The sequence below is a fragment of the Onychomys torridus genome, chromosome 4 (assembly GCF_903995425.1).
Source record: "Onychomys torridus chromosome 4, mOncTor1.1, whole genome shotgun sequence".
In the NCBI taxonomy this organism is placed as follows: domain Eukaryota; kingdom Metazoa; phylum Chordata; class Mammalia; order Rodentia; family Cricetidae; genus Onychomys; species Onychomys torridus.
In genome coordinates, this window is record NC_050446.1 from 105,508,578 (window position 1) to 105,528,951 (window position 20,374).

A 20,374-nucleotide genomic window follows, 5' to 3' on the forward strand; every position below is an offset into this window, starting at 1 on the left:
GTGTAATGTGCACTCACTCTCCAGTCTTTGGAACAGAGCCAGCAAGCAAGGCTTGAGTAGAAGGTTGGCGCATAACTATATCGTTCTCTCCACTGACCCTTAGCATCGATGGGCAGATTGGAGAACAGCATCTTAAATATTAGTGTTACCCTTTGCCCGGAAGCTGCCTACTGCTCTGCCTTGTTATGGATACCAGGAGCAAGGAGCTCTGCTCTGCCTTCCAAACTCAAAGATTCCTCTTCTTAAAGACCTATGTGATGGTACCCGGGGCTGGGAGCTTTCTAAGCAGACACAGCACCCCTAATAAAGTACAAGGGCCAGATTTCTCTCTCCCAAAGGCCTGGAGAAGGGAGGCATAATGGGAAGTGGTCGTTTCCAGGGCTGGCCCAGGTGGAGCAAATGTTGGGAAGCTCAGAAGGTCTGGGCCTGAAGGGCATGAGAGGTGTTAGAGGCTGGGCCTGGAAAAGATGGTTAGGGACACTACCCAAGGGCATGCTTTGAATCATGGGATTTCCTTTGGTTTTGGCGGAGCCATGGAGAGTGCTGGATTGATGGCATGATGGGCAGGAGTTCCGTGTTTGACAGTCTACCAGATACACATTAGAGATTAGAAGGGTAGGACTGGAAGAGAGTGCCGCCTGGAAGGAAAGAGGCCCAGAGAAGGGCCCAAGGGAAGCTTAGGGGAAGGCTTGACAAGGAGAAGACACACCCTGGGCCCACCAGAGGAGAAAACCTGAGGTCAGTGGGTGGGCCCACAGTGCGCTGGAGAAGACAGGGAGAACGAGGGGCCCATTTAGGGGGGGTAGACACTCAGCAGATCCTTTGTCCGCACCCACAGGGGCCACGCTTTCTGTGGGGGCTGAATCAAACTTCTTCTCATGTGCAGCATCATGTGTGGACTGGAGTTGAACAAGGGTGGGGCTGGGACTCAAAGCAGAGGGGAGGCTGTATGAGGGGAGAGCCCTCATCACTTGGGGGGGGGGCTGCAGCTGTGGCCCTCAGCGGCAATAGAACTAGGGGGAAATGGATGGTGACACACACAAAAAAAACAAAACAAGAAGCAGGTGTATGGGAGGGTCTGGCCCTGAAGGAGATTCAAGCTGGCTGGAGGCCTCTGCAATATATATATATATATATCGTCACCCAGACCCTCACAGACAAATACACACAGACACAAGACACAATGTCACACGTTCATGCTGCACAGATAGATGCAAGCAGGGAAAACTGCTGACTGGACACTTTGCACACACACACACACACACACACACACACACACACACACACACACACCTAGCCCTGACCTCAGAAGACCCCCTGGGACAGTGGACCCGATAGTAAAGGCAGCAAGTTCTTCTCTGGGCAGTGAAGGAGGAAGATGGAAGGGAAAATGGCCTTGTAAAGGGTGGGATGGCAGACAAGGCAGTTCCTCTCCTTGTCCTCTGCGTCTAGGGGAGCAGACACAGACAGGTAAGATCTGGAAGCAGCTGGAGCCTTTGTGGGCTACGGAGAACAGAGGCCCTGATGCGTCCTGGGACAGAACAGGGTAAGTCAGCTCAGGACAGAGCTCCAGCACGCACCTGACAACCACCCACGGCTTCCCCTACTGTCTCCAGACCGTGAAGCCAGATCCTGGCATCACCGGGTGGTCCTAGGTTGATACAAGAAGACTATGAGCCCCATTTGAAAAGCTGAGGACTTATCCCCTCTGGGGCAGAATGGTCTCTGGCCAAGCATGAGGTCCCAGTCTGGAGACCTAGGTTCTGCCTCCACCCTCTATTCCATATGACCATTGAGGACACCCTCTAGGAAAAGTGTTGAGGAAAGAGTAGAGACTTCAGAGATCTGGAACAGGGTCGCCTTCCGTGGGGACTAGACTCTGGGCAGCAGATGCCACGGCCCAAACCCAGGGTGGGCAGCTGGCGAAGTGGGAGCAGAAGGCCTAGGAGGGTCTGGAAATCTCCTCCCACCCTGCTCCTCCCCCTCTGCCTTCTCCCATCCCACCCCTTGGGCTGCCCTCCGAGCAGGGAGAGGCGCCGCTGGCCCGCAGTGCAGCGAGAAGCTGGGAGGGGCCGGGGACGCGGGACCAGGCGAGGCCCCTGGGCTGAGCGCAGCGCAAGCAGGCCCCGCCCCGGCTCACACATCTGGGCGGTGAGCGCTGCCATCCGGCCTTGGGGGAGGGTGCAGAGACGGGCCTGGCGCACGTCGAGGGCCACAGCAGACTTTGCCGCTGGCTCTGAGCTAGCATCCAGGCGGCCAGACCCGGCGGAGCTGTCCGCAGGGCGGAGGTGAGCTGGGGAAGGACCTCTGGGCTCCCCCTGGGAGACGCAGAGACTCCTCTTTGGGGCTGTAAGCGGGCTGGGTGGGAGCAAATCTGCAAGCTCCTGGAGGAGGCAGGCCCGGGCCGGGGGAGGCAACTGAGCTCTGGCTGTGGTACCCTCACGGGAGGCTTGGTCTGGAACGACCCAGTGCATTGGGAGGTGGAATGGGGGCTGGTAGGAGAGCCGCTGTGAACTGGGGCCTGCTCGCTTACCCAGTTGTGGGGACCTGCTCCCTGGGCTAGAGGTGAGCCTGGGGGTTGAATATTTGTGTGTCAAGAGGTGCCTCCAAGGCTCCAGTCACTGAGGTCCAAGGATGTGGGGAAGCATCTGAGTGGCCAGTGTGTCAGTATGCAAGAGACCTTAGGTTTCTCTCAACGAAGCCAGGGTGGGGATCCAAGTTGGGTGGGGTCTGGGCTTCTACAGGGTTGGAGGAGCTAGCTGTCTGCGGAGTAAATCTGTCCGGTGAAGAAAGGGGAAGGCGGGAACTCTTGCCCAGGCTGCCATGTGCAGATGGAGCCATGGAAAGTGAAAAACTTCCCTGGAAACAGTGGGCAGGGCTGAGAGGGCTTTAGGTTTCAGTGGGACAGAGACTGTGAACTAGTTATTCCCATGATGAGTACCCAAAAGGGTGGTATGTATGTGGAAAGCAAAGCTGAGGTAGACATTGGGGACATCCGTGGCCATTTCCATCACTCCTAGCCATTACAGGAGGGAGTAGCCTCCTTACTCCACAGCCTTTTCCTGGTCCCCTCTCCTGGAGGTCATCTCCCCAGAATGGGGTGGGGCAGCCCTTTGGGTGACATATCTGATCCGACCCTGCCCCCCCCTCACCCCCGCGTTGAGTGGCCCAAACTAGCTTGGAAGAAATGTCTGTAACCTCAACCTGTTGACAGTCCTGTTGGAATAAAGGGCCAGCAGGGTATTGCAGGGGCCTGGAAGGCTGAGGCACAGCGCCACCCTGTTCCTTCTCTTGGTCTGTCTCCGGCATCCAAAACCACGAGGGAGCCAAGAGAGAGCCGCATACTTGCATCCCAGGTCTTAAGGGTCCCCAGCAGCCACGCAAGGTCATAGGCAGGTGTGACAGTTACCTGCTACCTTACTAGGGGCAGTGCTTCAAGGTCATAGCTAGAATAGCGACCCACTACAGCAAGGTCCCAGAGAAGAGGGGCCTGTTAAGATCTGAGTGGGTTATTTGTTCTCATGGGCTTCACGTAGAAACAGGAAATCCAGCAATACCACATACCTACAGGGTTCTGAAGATCATAGGTACCCACCTAACCACCCCACTCAAGAAGAGACCCTTGAAGAATTGTGTCCATCAGGCAAAAAAATTCTAGGTTTATTGTGAGACCTGGGGAAGTCTCTGAGTTCCCACTTGGCACACCCTGTCCTAGTCTGCCATGATTGGCAGACTGTGCCTATTAGACGGCAATCGGGGCTATAAGTCAGGGTGAATCTGAAGAGTATGAGCCATGAGGCCAAGAGCTAGGAGTCAGCCACAGACAGGGTTAAGGGGCTGCCTACAGGTAGAGTAGTGATCAGGCTGGGATCTGGATTTGGCGTGCAATTTCCATCCAGAAATGGAGTTACTTTCTGTAAACCGATAATTCTACCCGGTGACTCTCAAACTCAGATGTTACCACCCAGAAATTAGAAGTCCTTGGGATGGGGGTCTGCCTCCATCTTGATTGTATCCCTGTACTCTACCGAGACCTAGCTGTTGGGAGCTGAGTTCTCCTAAGCTCCTTAGGCAGCATTCTCCTCAAATGTTTTTAGGTACACATGCATGATATGGTAGGAAGGTCACATGTATGTCCCTGTACAGCTGCTAGCCCCTTTACCTCCATCTCTTCGGAATCTGTGGAGACTCCTTTATCACAGTTTGTCTCAGTTCCTACCTCCTTCAAAAAGAACTCAGGGTAGGTGCAATAGAATTCTCAGTAAGACCCAATACTAAAGCCAAATCCACATAGAGAAGCCAAGAACACTGTCCACACACACCCAGCTTCCTGCCTTTCCCAGCACTCTCCATACCTGGACTTGGTCCTCACAAACCCAATGTCACCCATTACCCTGAGGTACAGAGAGCTGACACACTCTTAGACAGCACCATAACGGGCCCTGGTGGAGGTACAGAGAGCTGACACACTCCTAGACAGCACCATAATGGGCCCTGGTGGAGGTATAGGCATCTGCTTGTGACATGGAATGAAGCCTCAGAGTGACAACCCAAGTCTTTTTCCCTTGGAAGTTCAAGGTTATTTACGCCATCCAATAAGCTCGGCCCAGAAAAATCCATTCATTTATTGATTCGTTCATTCATTCATTCATTCATTCATCAAAGTGGTTCCCAGCACCTAACTCAAGCCTATGACACAGAAGTGCTCAGTACATATTGTGGTAGGCTTTGATACAGTGGCATGCCAGTAAATACAGTCAGTTCTCTAAGTTTTGCCAATTTCTGCAGTGTAAATACTCGTAGCCATGGCTACTTTCAAGCTAACATCACTATGTAAGTGGATGTAGAATTAAGAGACAGTGTCAGCTCTGGGGAGTTTGTGGTACCCAGATCTAGTTTATCCCTCTCATCTGAGCTAGGCTTCTGCCCAGGGTTCTTACAGGCCCCTCTGTTTGCTTTGCCTTTCTTCAACATTATCCCTTGGCTACAGCCAGCTCTCATCCTTTCCCTAATGTTGACTCCTGGTACAGCCAACTGTACCTCTCCAGTACCGTGGAAGCAAGAGTGTATGTGTCTAGAAATCTCCATGGTGCTGGCTACCCAGGGGTACCCTGGATGTACAAGAGTCTGGCTGTCTTTCCCTGATGCTGGGTGTGTTTGGATAGTGAGTGAACAAGGGAGTATCCTCGTGTGTATGGGTGTGCCACTGCCCGGCTCTATGTCTGCTTGTGTTCTGTTAGCAAAACTTCCTGATCAGGCTACAGTGAGGTACAGCCTCCACCTCTGTTTAAAGGGATAGCCAGGCTCATGTGTAAGAGCAATAGCACCCATGATTTGCAGACTACGAAGCAGCGAGAACACTTGAATATTGCTTAATCTATAAGGAGAATCTGAATTACCTTGGGAATCTCATTAAAATATATGTTCCAGCCAGCAGTGGTGGCACACACCTTTAATCCCAGTACTCGGGAGGCAGAGGCAGGTGGATCTCTGAGTTTGAGACCAGCCTGGTCTACAGAGCGCATGTTCCAGGACAGCCAGGTCTACACAGAGAAACCGAGGGGCGCGCCGAGGGGGGGGGGATACAGAAAAAGAAAGAGAAGGGGGAGGGAGAAAATAAAGAAAAAGAAAAATACGATGAGTCTGAATTCCCACAGCTCCTGTGGGGCATGGTGATGCTGGACCTGAGGCCAAACACTGAGTAACAAAATTATTGATGAGCTGGAGGCATTTGCTTAGAGCTTGGACCCCAGAACCTCACAAATTCAAGCTCAAACCACTCCCGTATTAGGAACAAAAATACAAATAACCTTGGTTTATAACAAATGATCAACTTGAATCAGCAAGCTGGCTCATAGGTAAAAGCACTTGCCACACAAACCTGATGATTTGGGTTGATCCCTGGAATCCACATAAGGGAGGAAAGAGGGCAGTGACTGGCCTCTGACAGCCACGCATGCGCCCTAGACGCCTCCGTATTCATCGTCTCCCCTCCAGTAAAATAATCACTAAAATGGGGGCTGGAGAGATGGCTCAGGGGTTAAGAACACTGCCTGGTCTTCCAGGGGTCCTGAGTTCAATTCCTAGCAACCACATGGTAGCTCACAACCATCTGTAATGAGATCTGGTGCCCTCTTCTGGCTTGCAAGGACACATGCAGGCAGAACACTGTATATGTAATAAATAAATCTTTAAAAAATAATAATAATTAAAAAATTAAAGTGTGTTTAAAATGAAAACACATGAACACATAACCTTCCTTGCCTCCCTCCAGGAACTTGTATCCACTCTTCTCAGCCAAGCTTCTTTTGCCCAGCTTTACCTAGGTTTATCTGTCTTGGGCTAGTAGGACAGATATTTGAGATATTAAGGACTTCTTTAAGTTATTTTTTTAAATTTTGTTTGGATGAGTGTTTTACCTTCCTATCTGTCTGTGCACCACATGTGTGCCTAGTGCCCCCAGAGGCCAGAAGAGGGCTTGGGTCCCCTGGAACTGGAGTTGAACATGGTTGTGAGCCACCGTATGGGTGCTGGGAACAGAACCCAAGTCCTCTACAGAAACAACAAATGTTCTTAACTGTTGAGCCATCTCTCCAGCCCCTTTGTTCGAGAACTTCCCAAAATCATCTAGCTTCACCCTCTTCTTCTCTTGCTGGGGTTGCCATGGAGCCACAGGAGGGTCCTTGGTCAGCCTGCTTCCACCTGCCAAGCCTATAAATGTCCTTCTCCCTTCCCTCCCATTCCACTTCCTCCCAGACTCCCATGACAATGACTCTCTAATGTATAATTGGGGACTGCTCCCTAGCTCCAGACTACACATCTGATTGCTGGTTTTGTTTTGTTTTGACCTCCGTGTGACACAGCCTCCATACTCTGCCCATGCCTGCTGTCCACCTTCCCTGTCCTGTCTTCCCTTCCATCCCCCAGCTTAAGTGAGAAGAGTTCCCTCCTAAGGCCTACTTAACGGGGTCTGATCCGCTCTGCTGATTTACACTACCACCTCTGAAATGTCTCCACTTGTGTCTGAGGTGCACAGTTCACGGTCATCTCGAGCCTGGAAACCTGTAGCGCCCAGCTGATTTCCCACCTCCATATTAGTCTCTAGCAATTCACTCTTTCGGGCAGCCAGAAGCATCAGAGTGCAGACGTGGTCGGTCATGCTCCACCTGACCCTGCAAATTCCAAACCCCGAAGATGCCCTGTTGCCCTTCACAGAAAACCCATTCTAAAGGAGGGTCCAGCCCAGGTCTTTTCTCCCACACCGTGAGCGATGGATCACCTAAGTCCCCAGAGCAGGCACAGATCAGTTCCTAAACCATGGCTGGTGATCCCATTGTGAGGACACCTGGCTAAGCAAGGAAAATGAAAATTTAGCAACAAGCTGTCTGCTGAATGTTCAATGACCGAAAATGACTTCAAAATCAAAACTTGAATAAATCCAACTGTCTCTGGCAGGGCTAGCCAGCCTGTGTCGCACTTGTGTGGCCTACAACAGCCTTGGTTCTGAGCACACAACATGCCCTCTTTGCACTGTGCATGCCCATCTACCACGAAATATCCACAGAAGCTGACAGAAACACCTTAGTTCAGATTTGAGAGTGGTCTGTGTTAGGAATTACCGTGTTTTACTGTACATATGGAAATGATGGAACTCTTACCTGACTCCTTATAGGAACATACCGGTCTAACAACCGAGAACAAAGACTTCAACATCCTCCTGCCATCCCTCAACATGTAGGTATCATTGGGTTGTATCATGTTAGAAATTTTTTTGTATTATGTTAGTGGGTTTCTTGTTGTTTTTGTTTTTGTTTTCAAGAATGTTTGATTTTTAGCCGGGCGTGGTGGTGCACACCTTTAGTCCCAGCGCTCTTAAAGGCAGGCAGATCTCTATGAGGTAGAGCTTGGTCTACAAAGTGAGTTCCAAGACAGCCAGGGAGGTTACACATGGACCCTGTTTCAAAAAACCAAAATCAAACACACAAATAGAATTTGACTTTTGTGACTTTATTTTTATTTATTTTATGTGTATGGATGTTTTGCCTGCATGTAAGTCTGTGCACCACTTTCATGCCTGGTACCTCTGGAGGCCAGAAAAAGGCATCAAATCCCTTGGAACGGAGTTTCAGATGGTTATGAACTGATGTGTGGGTGCTGGGAATTGAACCCAGCTCCTCCAGAAGAGTGCTCTTAACCACTGGGCCATCCTCGTGATATGTAGCCAAGGTCAACCTTGAATTGCTGATCCTGCTGTCTCCACCTCCAAGGGCTGAGAGTAGAGGCGTGGGCCACCATACCTGGCTAAGACTTCATTTTTAACGTGAAAAAGAAGCAAGCACATCCATCTCACTACTATTCAAATTTTCATCTGTCTTTAATAAGTGGGAAAATTACATAGATATGTGTGTGAATTGTTTTCAAAATAAAGTTCTATATGACTTATTATGAATATTTTATTTACATTCCTCTTTTACGTAATTATATACTCTGGATTATATACCCTGGATTGCATGTAAAATAGGGTCTCAAATGAAACAGGGTCTCCAGGGGAAAGTTTAAGGATCCCTACTCTGGGGCTGCAGAACTTGCTCAGCTGTCGGGGCACTGGCTGCTTCTCCAGAACACCCAGGCTCCCAGCACCCATTTGTCGGCTCACTGCTATCTGTAACTCTAGATCCAAGGACTCTGTCAGTCTCCATGGACACCAGACACACACGTGTTCTACAGGCATACTCATAAGGCAATAAAAATATTACCAGCACAAAGTGAGCACCAGAAAACACTGAGGAGGGTCGTGGGTTCTGCAGAGCAAAGACCATTTTTTGAACAAGCCAGACCTGTGGAGACTGAGCTCCAGATGAGATGAAGGGATTTGGCTAGATATGCTAACAGAATTGTGACGGGGGTTTTCAAAATGTGACGACATCCTTATCTCCAAGAGAGACACGCTGGGGAGTTTGTAGGTGAAACAGTGTGATGCTAAGGATTAGCATCACACGACTCTGGATCAGAGCAAAGAAATAGCACAAAAAGCATTCCGGGAAAGAGCCAAGAATGAGTAAGTCTCATTTTGTTTGTCTATTCTTGTTGACAGCTACAGAGACTGCAAGGATGCTGACTGTCCCGGAAATGGGCCTGCAAGGGCTGTATATCAGTAAGACCTCTACTGCCTCTCCCTGCCCACCACCCCACTTGCCTTGGCATGGAGACTACTAGCCTCTACCCCCCATTGCCTCTCTCAGCACAAGTTCTTGAGAACAATTCTATACATTCTACACTGTGTGTGTGTGTGTGTGTGTGTGTGTGTGTGTGTGTGTGTGTGTGTTGTGCACCCTGTGCATGTGTGTGCAGTGATGGTCTGTACACAGAAAGTATCTGTTCAGAGACTCCTGTGTGTATGCACATGCTTGTCTGTGTGCAAAGGACTTGCATATGCTTTGTGCAAGTATGTACATGGGACCCTTTGTGAGTGTACGTAGGATCCCTATGCATAGGACCTTGAGTGGTCTGCAGGTGAGCCTGTGTGCTCTGAACTCAGCACATCTGCTTTCATCTGGGTGTAGGCTTTGTGCTCTCTGCAGGGTGGGAGACCAGCAGGCAGGCGGGACACTCCTCAGGAAGTCCATTCACAAAGACCTAGTGGGCTGGGCCCTTCCTTCCTGCCTCCCTTCCCAGGCTCAAGCCACAGCAACTGCCTTTCACATTAGAGCTGATAGCAAGGCCCAAGGAAGGGGATCTTGAACTGTAGCTGCCCTGACCCTGTTCTTCTGGTACCCAGACACACTGCAGCTGTGCTCAGGCACTTCCTATAGACCTTCGCATACATTCCTGGGCTATCCCAGGGCCACTGTCAAGGATCACAGACAAGCTGAGGAAGCACACACAGATGGCCCTGGCCCAGAGTACAGTCATTCAGACCTGCTGACATGGGCCTTCATGCCAGATCCCACTACCCTTCGCCTGTCAGCCTTCCTAACCCCATCCATTGGTGTCAGGGTCTCAGTGCCATCCCCTCCCATGACCCTTAGCAAACCTTAGTGTGCTGGTGACTAGTGACTTCGATGGCACCTTTGGGTGTCCTGCCAGGCTGGCCTTGCTGTCCCATGGGTGTCTAATTCAAGCTATACCCGGGGCCCTCCTGGAGGTTGCTCTGTTTCCTAGACCCTAAAGTCCAGCCCAGGCCTGGCCCTTCAGGAAGATCTCAGTGGCCCTTCTGCCTCCAATGCTAACTTGAGTGTATGCGTGTGTGTTGGGACAGGTGATCAAAACTCCTGGTGCTGAGGACATCCCCGGACACAGATCTGGGCTGGGGGAAGGTGCTGCCTTCCCTTTCTGGTCCTGTCTGTGTCCTTTGGAATGGGGGAACTCCCTCAAGTCCTGATCAGAACCATGTGGCCCAACATAATAGCAGAGAGGCGCAGCCTGCCTCTGGGCCGTGTGGCCCACCTCACAGCCACTTACACCTGTAGCCCCCTCTAGCCCTGCCACAGAAGCCTATCTGCCCACTGCTCCTGCCTACCCCTCTCTAGACTGTCTTTCTACTACAAAATGCTTCTCTGCCTCCTTCTGTTCTCCTGTGTGTGCTTAAAGGGGACTTGGTAAACTATGCCCAGGGGATACACACACGTCACCGTGCAGGGGGACAAGGAAGGTACTTAGACCGCAACCCTGCATCATGCATGCCTTCCTACTCTCTCCTGTCTCCCTTCCCCTCACAAATGGCCTTTTGCCTCAGCCACGCTCTGTGCGAGGCCTGGGTGACTTGGCCTCTCTTCTCTACAGGCTCTAGCCCAGACAGGTCCCCAGTGCCCAGCCCACCCGGCTCCCCGAGGACCCAGGAAAGCTGTGGCATTGCCCCTCTCACACCTTCACAGTCTCCAGTAAGCCCTGATTGGGAATGTGGGTGGTCGGTGGCCTGGGTGGTAAGGGAGAGGGTGGCCCTGGCAGAGCTGTGGCAGGGACTGGACTGAGGCATGCCACCAGGCCTCCTACCCCTGGCACACTAGTCCTGTGTCCCCATGGCCTTGAACTATAGACGTAACAATTCTACTGAGAACATAAGCTCGGGTCACTCGCTCCTTCTGCTCTATAGCAGGATGGCTCCCAGGAGCCACTGTGGCTGACCTGCTTAGGCAGGCATACGACTTTTCTAGGTCCTCAAGCCCTGTTCCTGCCAACCAGAGCCCTAACATACTCTAAGTCCCATCTCAGGGAAAAGAATATCAGTTTAAAAATATTTAGAAACTTTACAATTGAAGTTTCCAAGACCTAGCCCCTGACCCCCTAGCTTTCCTGGGTTACCTAGCCTATATGGCTTTGTCCTGATCATCCAGCTTGGGGTCCCTTGTTCTCAGGGAGCTCAAGCCGAGCTTGGGAGAAGTAGGGGCAATTCCACACATGCGTTGGGGCCCCTCCTCTCTTCTACAAAACCAGAGTCTGGTTTGTGTTACACAAGCAAGAGGCAAAGTGTGCACATTCATGTATCAGAAAACCGCCCAGAAGAGCCAAATTACTCCCAGCTGGGGCCAGGCTGGTAGCAGGCTGTGAAAATGGCGGGAGAGGAAGATGGGCAGAGGGGATCTGGGCAGCAGTCAGGTGAAGCGGAAGCTAGAGAGCAGACATCTTAACCCCAAATTGTCGTGGTTTCCTGAGAGGCCTTGGACTGTCCAGGCAGGTGGCATGGCCAGGTATCAGCCCGGAGGAGGTGTGGTGTAAAACCGGGGAAGGTGGGCCAATGGGTCTGGGACAAAGCTGCTCTGGACCACAGGCAGTGAAGGGGAGGAGTTCCTCTTAGCTGCTGGCTGACGTCAGGTCTTGAACTTGCAGAAGCCAGAGGCCCGCGCTCCACAGCAGGCCTCCTTCTCTGTGGTGGTAGCCATCGACTTTGGGACCACATCCAGTGGCTATGCCTTCAGCTTTGCTAGTGACCCTGAAGCCATCCACATGATGAGGTGAGGGCAGCTGGACGGGGAACAAGGCTGGGGAGGTACCTCAAATTCTGTACAGGCCTGGCCTTAGACATAATCACAGGGCATGGTCTTATCAGAGTCCCTTACATCTCTAGGATTCCTCACTGGGACAGAAGGCTGGAGAGTGGACTTCAGGCCTTATTTGGAGTCCTCGTACCTACTACACGAATGTTGGGCTTCATTTATTTATTTGTTCATCCATTTATTTATTTACAGTGCTGAACATCAAGCCCAGGGCCACAAGCATGCTGCACAAGTGTTCTGGGGTTGTATCCACAACCGAGGGCTTTATTTTGGGGATGCATGTTTTGATTTTTTTAAGTGTGTATGTGTGTGTGTGTGTGTGTGTGTGTGTGTGTGTGTGTGTGTGTGTGTAGTGTATATTTGTGCATATGTACACGCATATTAAGGCCAGAGGTTGACAAGATTTTCCCCTGTCACTCTCCACCGTCTTATTGAGACAGAGCCTCTCACTGAACCCAGAGCTCACTGACTGGCTAGACTAGCTGGCTATGGAGCTCTGGAGATCCACTCATCCCCACTCCCCCCCCCGACCCCCCAGTGACAAGGTTATAGATGCCGCCATACCCAGGCTCTAAAAACAACAGGAAGGGAGGGAGGGAGAGAGGGAGGGAGGGAGGGAGGGAGGGAGACAGACGACAAAGTAAGGAATCATCAAAGCCCTTGCAGTAATTTGGCCTTGGAAAACAACCTTGAGAAATACAGTGCCTGAGCCAGAGATGCCTTCTGCTAGGGTCCCAGGGAAACATATCGGGAGGCCAGACCCAGGCCATGGAGTAATAGCTTGCTGTTGCTCATAATAATACAGAGAAGAGGTCAAATGGGGTACCCTATCCAGAGGTCTCTCTGGGCTCCTTGGATAGAGAGGATCCCAGGGGGAACATTTACAGAGGGATGTAAATTGGCACCATTTCATCTCCATGAAACTGTAAGAGATATGTACTATTATTGTTCTGGGGGGTGGGGCGGTGTTTGAGAGATGGTCTGACAATCATCCCACCTCAGCCTCCTGAATGCTGGGATTACAGTCACCACTCCCAGGTCCATTATTTTCATTTTACAGATTGGGGGAGGGGTGCGGAAGCTCAGGGAAGTCAGGCTCGTGGTCACACAACTGGCCCCTGAGCCAGTACCCAACTGCAGGAAGGTTGCCTCTGGCTCCTGACTGCCTTTGTCTTTGCAGGAAATGGGAGGGAGGGGACCCAGGCGTGGCCCACCAGAAGACCCCTACTTGTCTGCTGCTGACCCCAGAGGGTGTCTTTCACAGTTTTGGCTACACCGCCCGTGACTACTACCACGACCTAGACCCTGAGGAGGCTCGGGACTGGCTCTACTTTGAGAAGTTTAAGATGAAGATTCACAGCGCCACTGTGAGCCAATGTGGCCAGGCTCCTGCCGGGGAGGTGGAGCCCAGAAGGGAGCAGGCAGTGTTAGTGGAGAGCAGGGCCAAACTCAGGGCCTCGTGAGGGGTGGGATCACGGGCATAACAGAAGGTGGGCAAGACTGACGGAGAGCTTGATGTCCAGATGGGTTGGAGGGTCTTGTGGAGAACTAGGGAATGGCTGTAGTTGGGGCAGAGAGATGGCCTCCTGCAGAGTGGCCCTGTGTCTCCGCCAGGATCTCACCTTGAAGACCCAGCTGGAAGCTGTGAACGGGAAGAAGATGCTGGCCCTGGAGGTGTTTGCCCATGCCCTCCGCTTCTTCAAGGAGCACGCCCTTCAGGTGTGTCGCTTCTCCCAACCCACTGTCTGGGCCAGGGACACCCCATCCCTTCTATTCCCTTCCTCTGCCCGAATCCCCCCGAGTCCAGATGATGAGTGGTCACTGCCAGGTCACAGGCATCTCCAGTTCCTGGCCTGTCTGTTAAAACCTGCACTTGGGCCAGCCAGGTGAAAAGCAACAGGTCTTCCCAAGCGGGGCTTGATGGGTCCTTCCAGCCCCCAGAGGGGTCTGAAAATGCTTCAGGCCAGCTGTTGCTCACTGTCCTCCCCTGCTGCAGGAGCTGAGAGAGCAGAGCCCGTGTATGCTAGAGAAGGATACCGTGCGCTGGGTGCTGACGGTGCCCGCCATCTGGAAACAGCCAGCTAAGCAGTTCATGAGAGAGGCTGCCTATCTGGTGAGGATGTGCAGGTGGAACTGTGCCCCACCCCAAAATGGCCCTGTGGGTAACCCACACCTCATCCATCCTTCAACCCTGAGGACCAAAAAAAAAAAAAAAAAAAAAAAAAAAAAAAAAAAAAAATCATTGTGTGAAGATAGTCACCCTTGCTGGGATTTCGGGACGCTGCTGTCCCCGGGAGAGGGGGGTGGGCCTGCAAGAACATGGACAGTTTGACAGGGGCAGAGGCCATTATAGAATGTCCTGTCAAGTTCCTGAGAAGCAGAGCCTGAGATAGGGAGTACTGTGGATACAGTCTGTTGAAGAGAGGCTCTCGGGACAAAGAGGGTGGAGGACTCAGAACTGGAGAGGGGTGCCCAAGGATGCGGTCTTGCTGGAGTCCAGCTTCAACCCTGTTCTACAGGATGCCCCCAAGGGAGGACTATGGCACTGAATTGGCCACAGGGAGGCAAGGAAGGGTCCATGACTGCCTGCCATTGCTTGCTGGTGGACAAATGCTGGAGGGGCATTTGTCCATGTGAGGTGGGACCAATGTGTACAGAAGGAGCTGCACACCAGCAGCGACAGGCAGGGACCAGGGAGCAGCCCCTTGGGCCCTTGGCACACCTCCACTCCTGCCCCAGGCTTTGCAGGTTCTTCCCAGAGGAAAAGGACTATTTAGCTACAAAGGGAGATGATTCTGGCCAAAGTGTGATGTCTTCCTACCAATGGAGTATGTGGGGTTCAGACACTACTCTCTCCAATGGGGACAGGGAGACCTCACAGAGCAAGACAGGTTGTTTGGCTCTGCCCCTGGGGCCTTGAGGAACAGAGCCTAGGTCATCCAAAAGCTATCTCAAGCCTGCCTTCTGCCTCCTTGGAGATACCAATATGCCTCTACCTGTGGGTCGGATGGCAGTACTGTGGACGCCTATGTTTGTCTCTAGAGGGGGTTGACTTTGAGCATAATGAGCTGCTGCTCTGCAGGATCAGATGTCCTCAGAACAGACATGCCTGCCCCGCTTTCTCCCACGTTGCTCCCTGATGTCAGCTCAGAAAGGGCTGGCCCAGGGCAGGAACCCGCCATTGCCACCTGTCTCCCCCTTCTTAACCTGGTCAGAATGCATGGAATCCCATGAACTCTAAACTCCCGGGAGAGCCTTTGTCCTGCTACAGGAAATGACAGATTTTGAGTGTTTCTCCTGTACTCCCACTGGCCTGTCGTGGTGCCTGGAATTTCACTATTCCCTTCCTGCTATAGTAGATTCTCTGGGAACCGAGTTCTCCTGGGAGTGGGACAACCTATGGCCAATATCTGACACCAGCCTGGTGAGCCGGGCAGTGCCCTACCGTCCCCTGCAGTCCACTGCACCCCACCCCCACTGTGCTGGAACACGGGAACACCACAGCCAGCACTTAGACAGCTCTGCACCTGGGAGGGAAACTTGCTGCAGCCATGGCTCTTGTTTCTGCTTGGTGAGCCGTTGGCTCCTTGGTCCTGGCCCTCCCCAGCCTGACCTCACGGTGGCTGTGAGGCATCTTCAGCTGTGTGCAGCATGAAGGGGCCTGGTAGGCCCAGCGTGGATGGTGTGTGATGGGAGAAGAGGTGGGAGGCCCCAGGCCCCAGAGTGCCATCTTACATGCCAGTCTATGGTGCCGCCTGGTGCTGGCCACCACCTGTCCCCAGGCTGGCCTGGTGTCTCGAGAGGATGCAGAAAAACTACTCATTGCCCTGGAGCCCGAGGCCGCCTCTGTCTACTGTCGAAAACTTCGCCTGCACCAGCTCATGGACCTGAGTAGCCGGACTACAGGTGGTGGGCGCCTGGGTGAGCGCCGTTCTATCGACTCCAGCTTTCGACATGGTAAGCTGTTCCAAGGTTGCTGGGTTCGAGGGCAGGTGCTCTTGGAAAGTTGGAAGGTTAACGATGTTTAGGATGGAAAGCGGGGAGTCACCACCCTGAGGGAAGCTAGGTGAAGTTCAGTGTGAGGAGGACACAGCCCTGGCTCCAGGAACCCAGGTGGAGGACAATCTCACCTTGACCAGGAAAGAAGAGTCTGAGGGTCAGGGACACAGACTGCCTTTGGACAGGGGCTGAATGGACACCAACAAGGGAGCAAGCTGGGCCCCAGCCTCCTCTTCAGAGGCTTTTCTTTAAACAGCCTCTCTATCAACTGTTACCCCACATCAACCCTGCCCCACCCTGCCACTTGCAGCCAGACCTAGGCACTGAGGCCAAGGACAACTGTAGTCTGTTTTGGCCGTCCTCCTAAATGTGATCTCCCTGGTAGGGAGAGGCCCCAAGTCCCGAGATTCCCTGGGACACTTGGAGACATCTCCCACCCAGATCCTTCAAGGCTTCTCAGGTCTGATTGTGCCAGGACCTGCTCCCTCTGAGTCAAGAAAAAGTCCTGTATCCAGAAATGCTTCTAGTGCCTGGGATTGGGATGAGTGTTGCCGCAGTGCCCGGGGCAGCCTCGGCAAGGAGAAGAGTTGAGAGTTGAGCTCCTAACCTCACTTTCCTGCTGTGCCCAACCCCAGCCCGGGAGCAGCTACGCAGGTCTCGCCACAGCCGAACGTTCCTGGTGGAGTCTGGTGTGGGAGAACTGTGGGCAGAGATGCAGGAAGGTGAGGCAACAGGATATGAAGGAACACCCCAGATCATGCAGAGAATCTGCAGGAATTGAGGAAGAGTACATCTGTGAAGCCTACATCTTCCCTCAGTCATCCTGCTTACAGCTGCACCCCCTACTCATCCCACCAGGGGATTCTGTTCCATGTTCAAGCCTCAGATCCGATCCCTTCCACACTCAGCATCCTTATTTGATAGCTTAAGATGAAGTCCTTCACCTCCCTCCCTGCTTCCATACTGTCCCCCAAGCCTAGGCTTGGTGTCTGGAGCAGGGTTGGGGGCTGGCGGTTTGGGGTACAAGACTGAAGTTCAGACGGGCCTTTAATGTTACCTGTATTGGCCGGTGCAGGAGACCGCTACATGGTGGCAGACTGTGGGGGTGGCACTGTGGACCTGACCGTACACCAGCTGGAGCAGCCTCATGGCACCCTCAAGGAGCTCTACAAGGCTTCTGGCGAGTAGACCCGCAAGTACCCTTGCCACCCAGCTTGCACAGGGCCTTCCATCGCCCCCTGGTGGTCTATCTGGCAATGACACCCTCTGTCTCCTACCCTGCTGCAGGCGGCCCTTATGGCGCAGTCGGGGTGGACCTGGCCTTTGAGCAGCTGCTCTGCCGCATATTTGGAGAGGACTTCATCGCCAAGTTCAAAAGGCAACGGCCAGCAGCTTGGGTGGATCTAACCATTGCCTTCGAGGCCCGAAAACGCACTGCAGGCCCGCACCGCGCAGGAGCACTCAACATTTCGCTTCCCTTCTCTTTCATTGATTTCTACCGCAAACAACGAGGCCACAACGTGGAGACCGCCCTGCGCCGGAGCAGGTGTGCCCAGGGTCAAGGCTCAGGCAGCGTTTGCTAATGTGGCCTGCCCTTGCAAGGGAGAGTCAGAGGCCTGGTCAGTTCCACACATACACCATGCCAGCTGAGACAGTGACAGGTGGTGGGGTGCGAGTACTGGGCGGTGCGGCAGGTCCACCAGCAGTCAGGAATCCGCAGTCCAAACTACAGGTTGAGAGTGCCATAGGGAACAGAGGTTGCAAATGTTATCTTCTCTCTGCCCCACCCTGTTACTCAATGCTCTTGGCTCTGCTACACTGGAGTAAGGGTAAGCTGCTCGTGACCTGAAGGAGCCGAGCAGACAGCAGAGTGAGATTGAGGATAAGGGCAGGTGTCCACCCTGTGACACCTGAGGACTGACCCTGGACTTGTGTGTCCCCTTCGCCACCTGCAGTGTGAACTTCGTGAAGTGGTCCTCACAGGGGATGCTCCGGATGTCCTGTGAGGCCATGAACGAGCTGTTTCAGCCCACTGTCAGTGGGATCATCCAACACATAGGTGAGTACCTGGATGCCTCATTCATCATCAAATCCAGGTCCAGAAAGAATTCCTCTCATCTATGCCTGTAAACCACCCTACATCCTTACCTTGGGATGAACCCAGAATCATCCATAATACCTGGAGCAAACAGCCCACAGTGGCTAAGGAATTGTTTACAGTCCTGCCAGGATTAAGAAAGTCTGGTGCCTCCATGCCCCCCCATTTCAATGGGACTAAATGAGCTGACAGTGTGTAGAGTGGACACACTGCCCTGAACAGTGTAAATGCATTCCTGATTCTTTCCCCTTCACGGGATGGTAGCAAAGTAGTAGGGTGTTGGGGCTGGCAAGCCCAGTGAGGAGTGCCAGGAACCTTCAGTGAAAGAGCTCTTTTCTATTGATGCTGGTTTTTAGATGCTTTTAATTAAGAGTACTGGGGGGGGGGGCGGACATGGCGGCACATGCCTTTAATACCAGCACTTGGGAAACAGAAAGAGGTAGATCTCTTATAAAGCATCTTCCAGGACAGTCAGGGCCGTTACACAGAGAAACCCTGTCTCAAAAGACCAATTTCCCCCCCCCCCAAAAAAAAGTACTGGTGGGGGCAGCAGAGCCAGTGGCCTTTAGTGACTGTCTCCTTCCCTCTCTTTCTGAACCCCATCCTAAACCTGTCCCTGCCCTGCAGAGATGTTGCTGGCTAGGCCTGAGGTACAGGGCGTGAAGTTGCTATTCCTGGTGGGCGGCTTTGCAGAGTCGGCCGTGCTGCAGCATGCGGTGCAGACAGCGCTGGGCACCCGTGGCCTGCGCGTTGTGGTCCCGCACGATGTGGGCCTCACCATCCTCAAGGGAGCAGTGCTCTTTGGCCAGGCACCCGGTGTGGTGAGGGTACGCCGCTCCCCTCTCACTTACGGCGTGGGTGTGCTCAACCGTTTTGTGCCTGGCCACCACCCACCTGAGAAATTGCTGGTTCGGGATGGGCGCCGCTGGTGCACTGATGTCTTTGAGCGCTTCGTAGCAGCAGAGCAGTCAGTGGCCCTGGGAGAGGAGGTGCGGCGCAGCTACTGTCCTGCGCGCCCGGGCCAGCGGCGTGTGCTCATCAATCTGTACTGCTGTGCTGCTGAGGATGCACGCTTCATCACTGACCCTGGGGTGCGCAAGTGTGGCGCACTCAGCCTGGAGCTTGAGCCAGATGGCTGCCAGGAAAACACAGGCACGTCCCCCAACCGCCGTGAGATCCGCGCTGCCATGCAGTTTGGCGATACCGAGATTAAGGTCACTGCTGTGGATGTCAGTACAAATCGTTCTGTACGGGCGGCCATCGACTTTCTTTCCAACTGAGAGCGCCCTTTCGGGTGGGGACACAAGAACATGCTGGTCTTCACAGCAGCGCCCCTTTCTCCCTACCCTGAGAGAAATGTGAAGGACACATGGAGACCAGCTTTGGTGTTGGGTCTTGGTCTGCTGACTGGAACACTGCAAGAGGCGAGGTGGTATAAGATTTCTAAGAGGTCTGTTAGAGGCTTGGCAAGTGTGGGACCACGGTGGTCAGATTGCAACAGAGGACTAAACACTGGCCTGAACTGGTGGGTGAGGGGAAGGGTAAGTGAAACTGCTGAGGAGCCAGTGAGGTGCAGAACCTGGGCCTGAAGGTTAGAGTTCATTAACTGTTGCGCTTTAGCCACAGGAAGCCAAGAGTTTCATGCGGGGTGGGGGCTAAGCCCATGCTAAAGGGACAGGTGTAGTAGTACCTGGATGTGTGACTGTTAACTGCAGAGCAGTGGTTGATGGGAGGAGGGTGCATTGCTACAGTGAAGGCAGTTTGGAGGGGATGTGGACACAGCATCTGAGGACCCACGGGCAACCTAAAATGACCCATTTGCCCCCAACTCAGCCACGGGGCAGTTACTGGGGCAAGGGGCAGGGGGTGTCCCAGCTCTGCCACTTAATCAGTATAGCATTAAGAAATCTGATCAACCATGGGCCTCAGTTTCTCCAAGTGTGAAATGCCAGGCACTTCCAGCCATCCGTGGCACAGGACAACTTTACCTGCCTGAGAACTTACCCTAGGTGAAAATAAAGCATTTGTGGTCAAGAAAAACAGTCTTCTAGATGGGGAGCCCCATAAGTGGGGGCAGTGTATGAGGTACAAGTGCTAGCGAGAAGGGAGACCGGCTTCAGCTGCACGGATGAAAGGGACTTGGCCAAGAGCTGCTGCTTCCTCGCTGTCGAGCATCAGTCCCTGAAGACTGCTCTTCCAATGCCTGGGCAGGACGCAGCTCCCCACCCAAATTAAGCAGTGAGTCCCGGGCCTAAAAGGCCTCCATCCCCTGACGGTACCAATG

The 20,374-nt window shown here is 53.0% G+C and overlaps 1 protein-coding gene across 2 annotated transcripts; it reads left to right on the forward strand.

The window, feature by feature from the left end:
* Positions 1–2,145: 2,145 nt before the first annotated feature.
* Positions 2,146–20,124, forward strand: Hspa12b (heat shock protein family A (Hsp70) member 12B). Of its 2 annotated transcripts, none has more exons than XM_036184438.1 (14): positions 2,146–2,288; positions 7,673–7,734; positions 9,095–9,154; positions 10,783–10,880; positions 11,827–11,951; positions 13,174–13,360; positions 13,608–13,712; positions 13,990–14,106; positions 15,776–15,950; positions 16,628–16,714; positions 17,068–17,172; positions 17,280–17,538; positions 17,948–18,051; positions 18,718–20,124. In XM_036184438.1, the coding sequence occupies exons 3-14, from the start codon at positions 9,112–9,114 to the stop codon at positions 19,368–19,370; spliced, it is 2,058 nt and encodes a 685-aa protein (XP_036040331.1). In that variant the 5' UTR covers positions 2,146–2,288; positions 7,673–7,734; positions 9,095–9,111; the 3' UTR covers positions 19,371–20,124. The 2 variants fall into 2 exon arrangements, with proteins under 2 accessions (XP_036040331.1, XP_036040332.1); XM_036184439.1 differs by having other exon boundaries at positions 13,258–13,360.
* Positions 20,125–20,374: the final 250 nt, after the last annotated feature.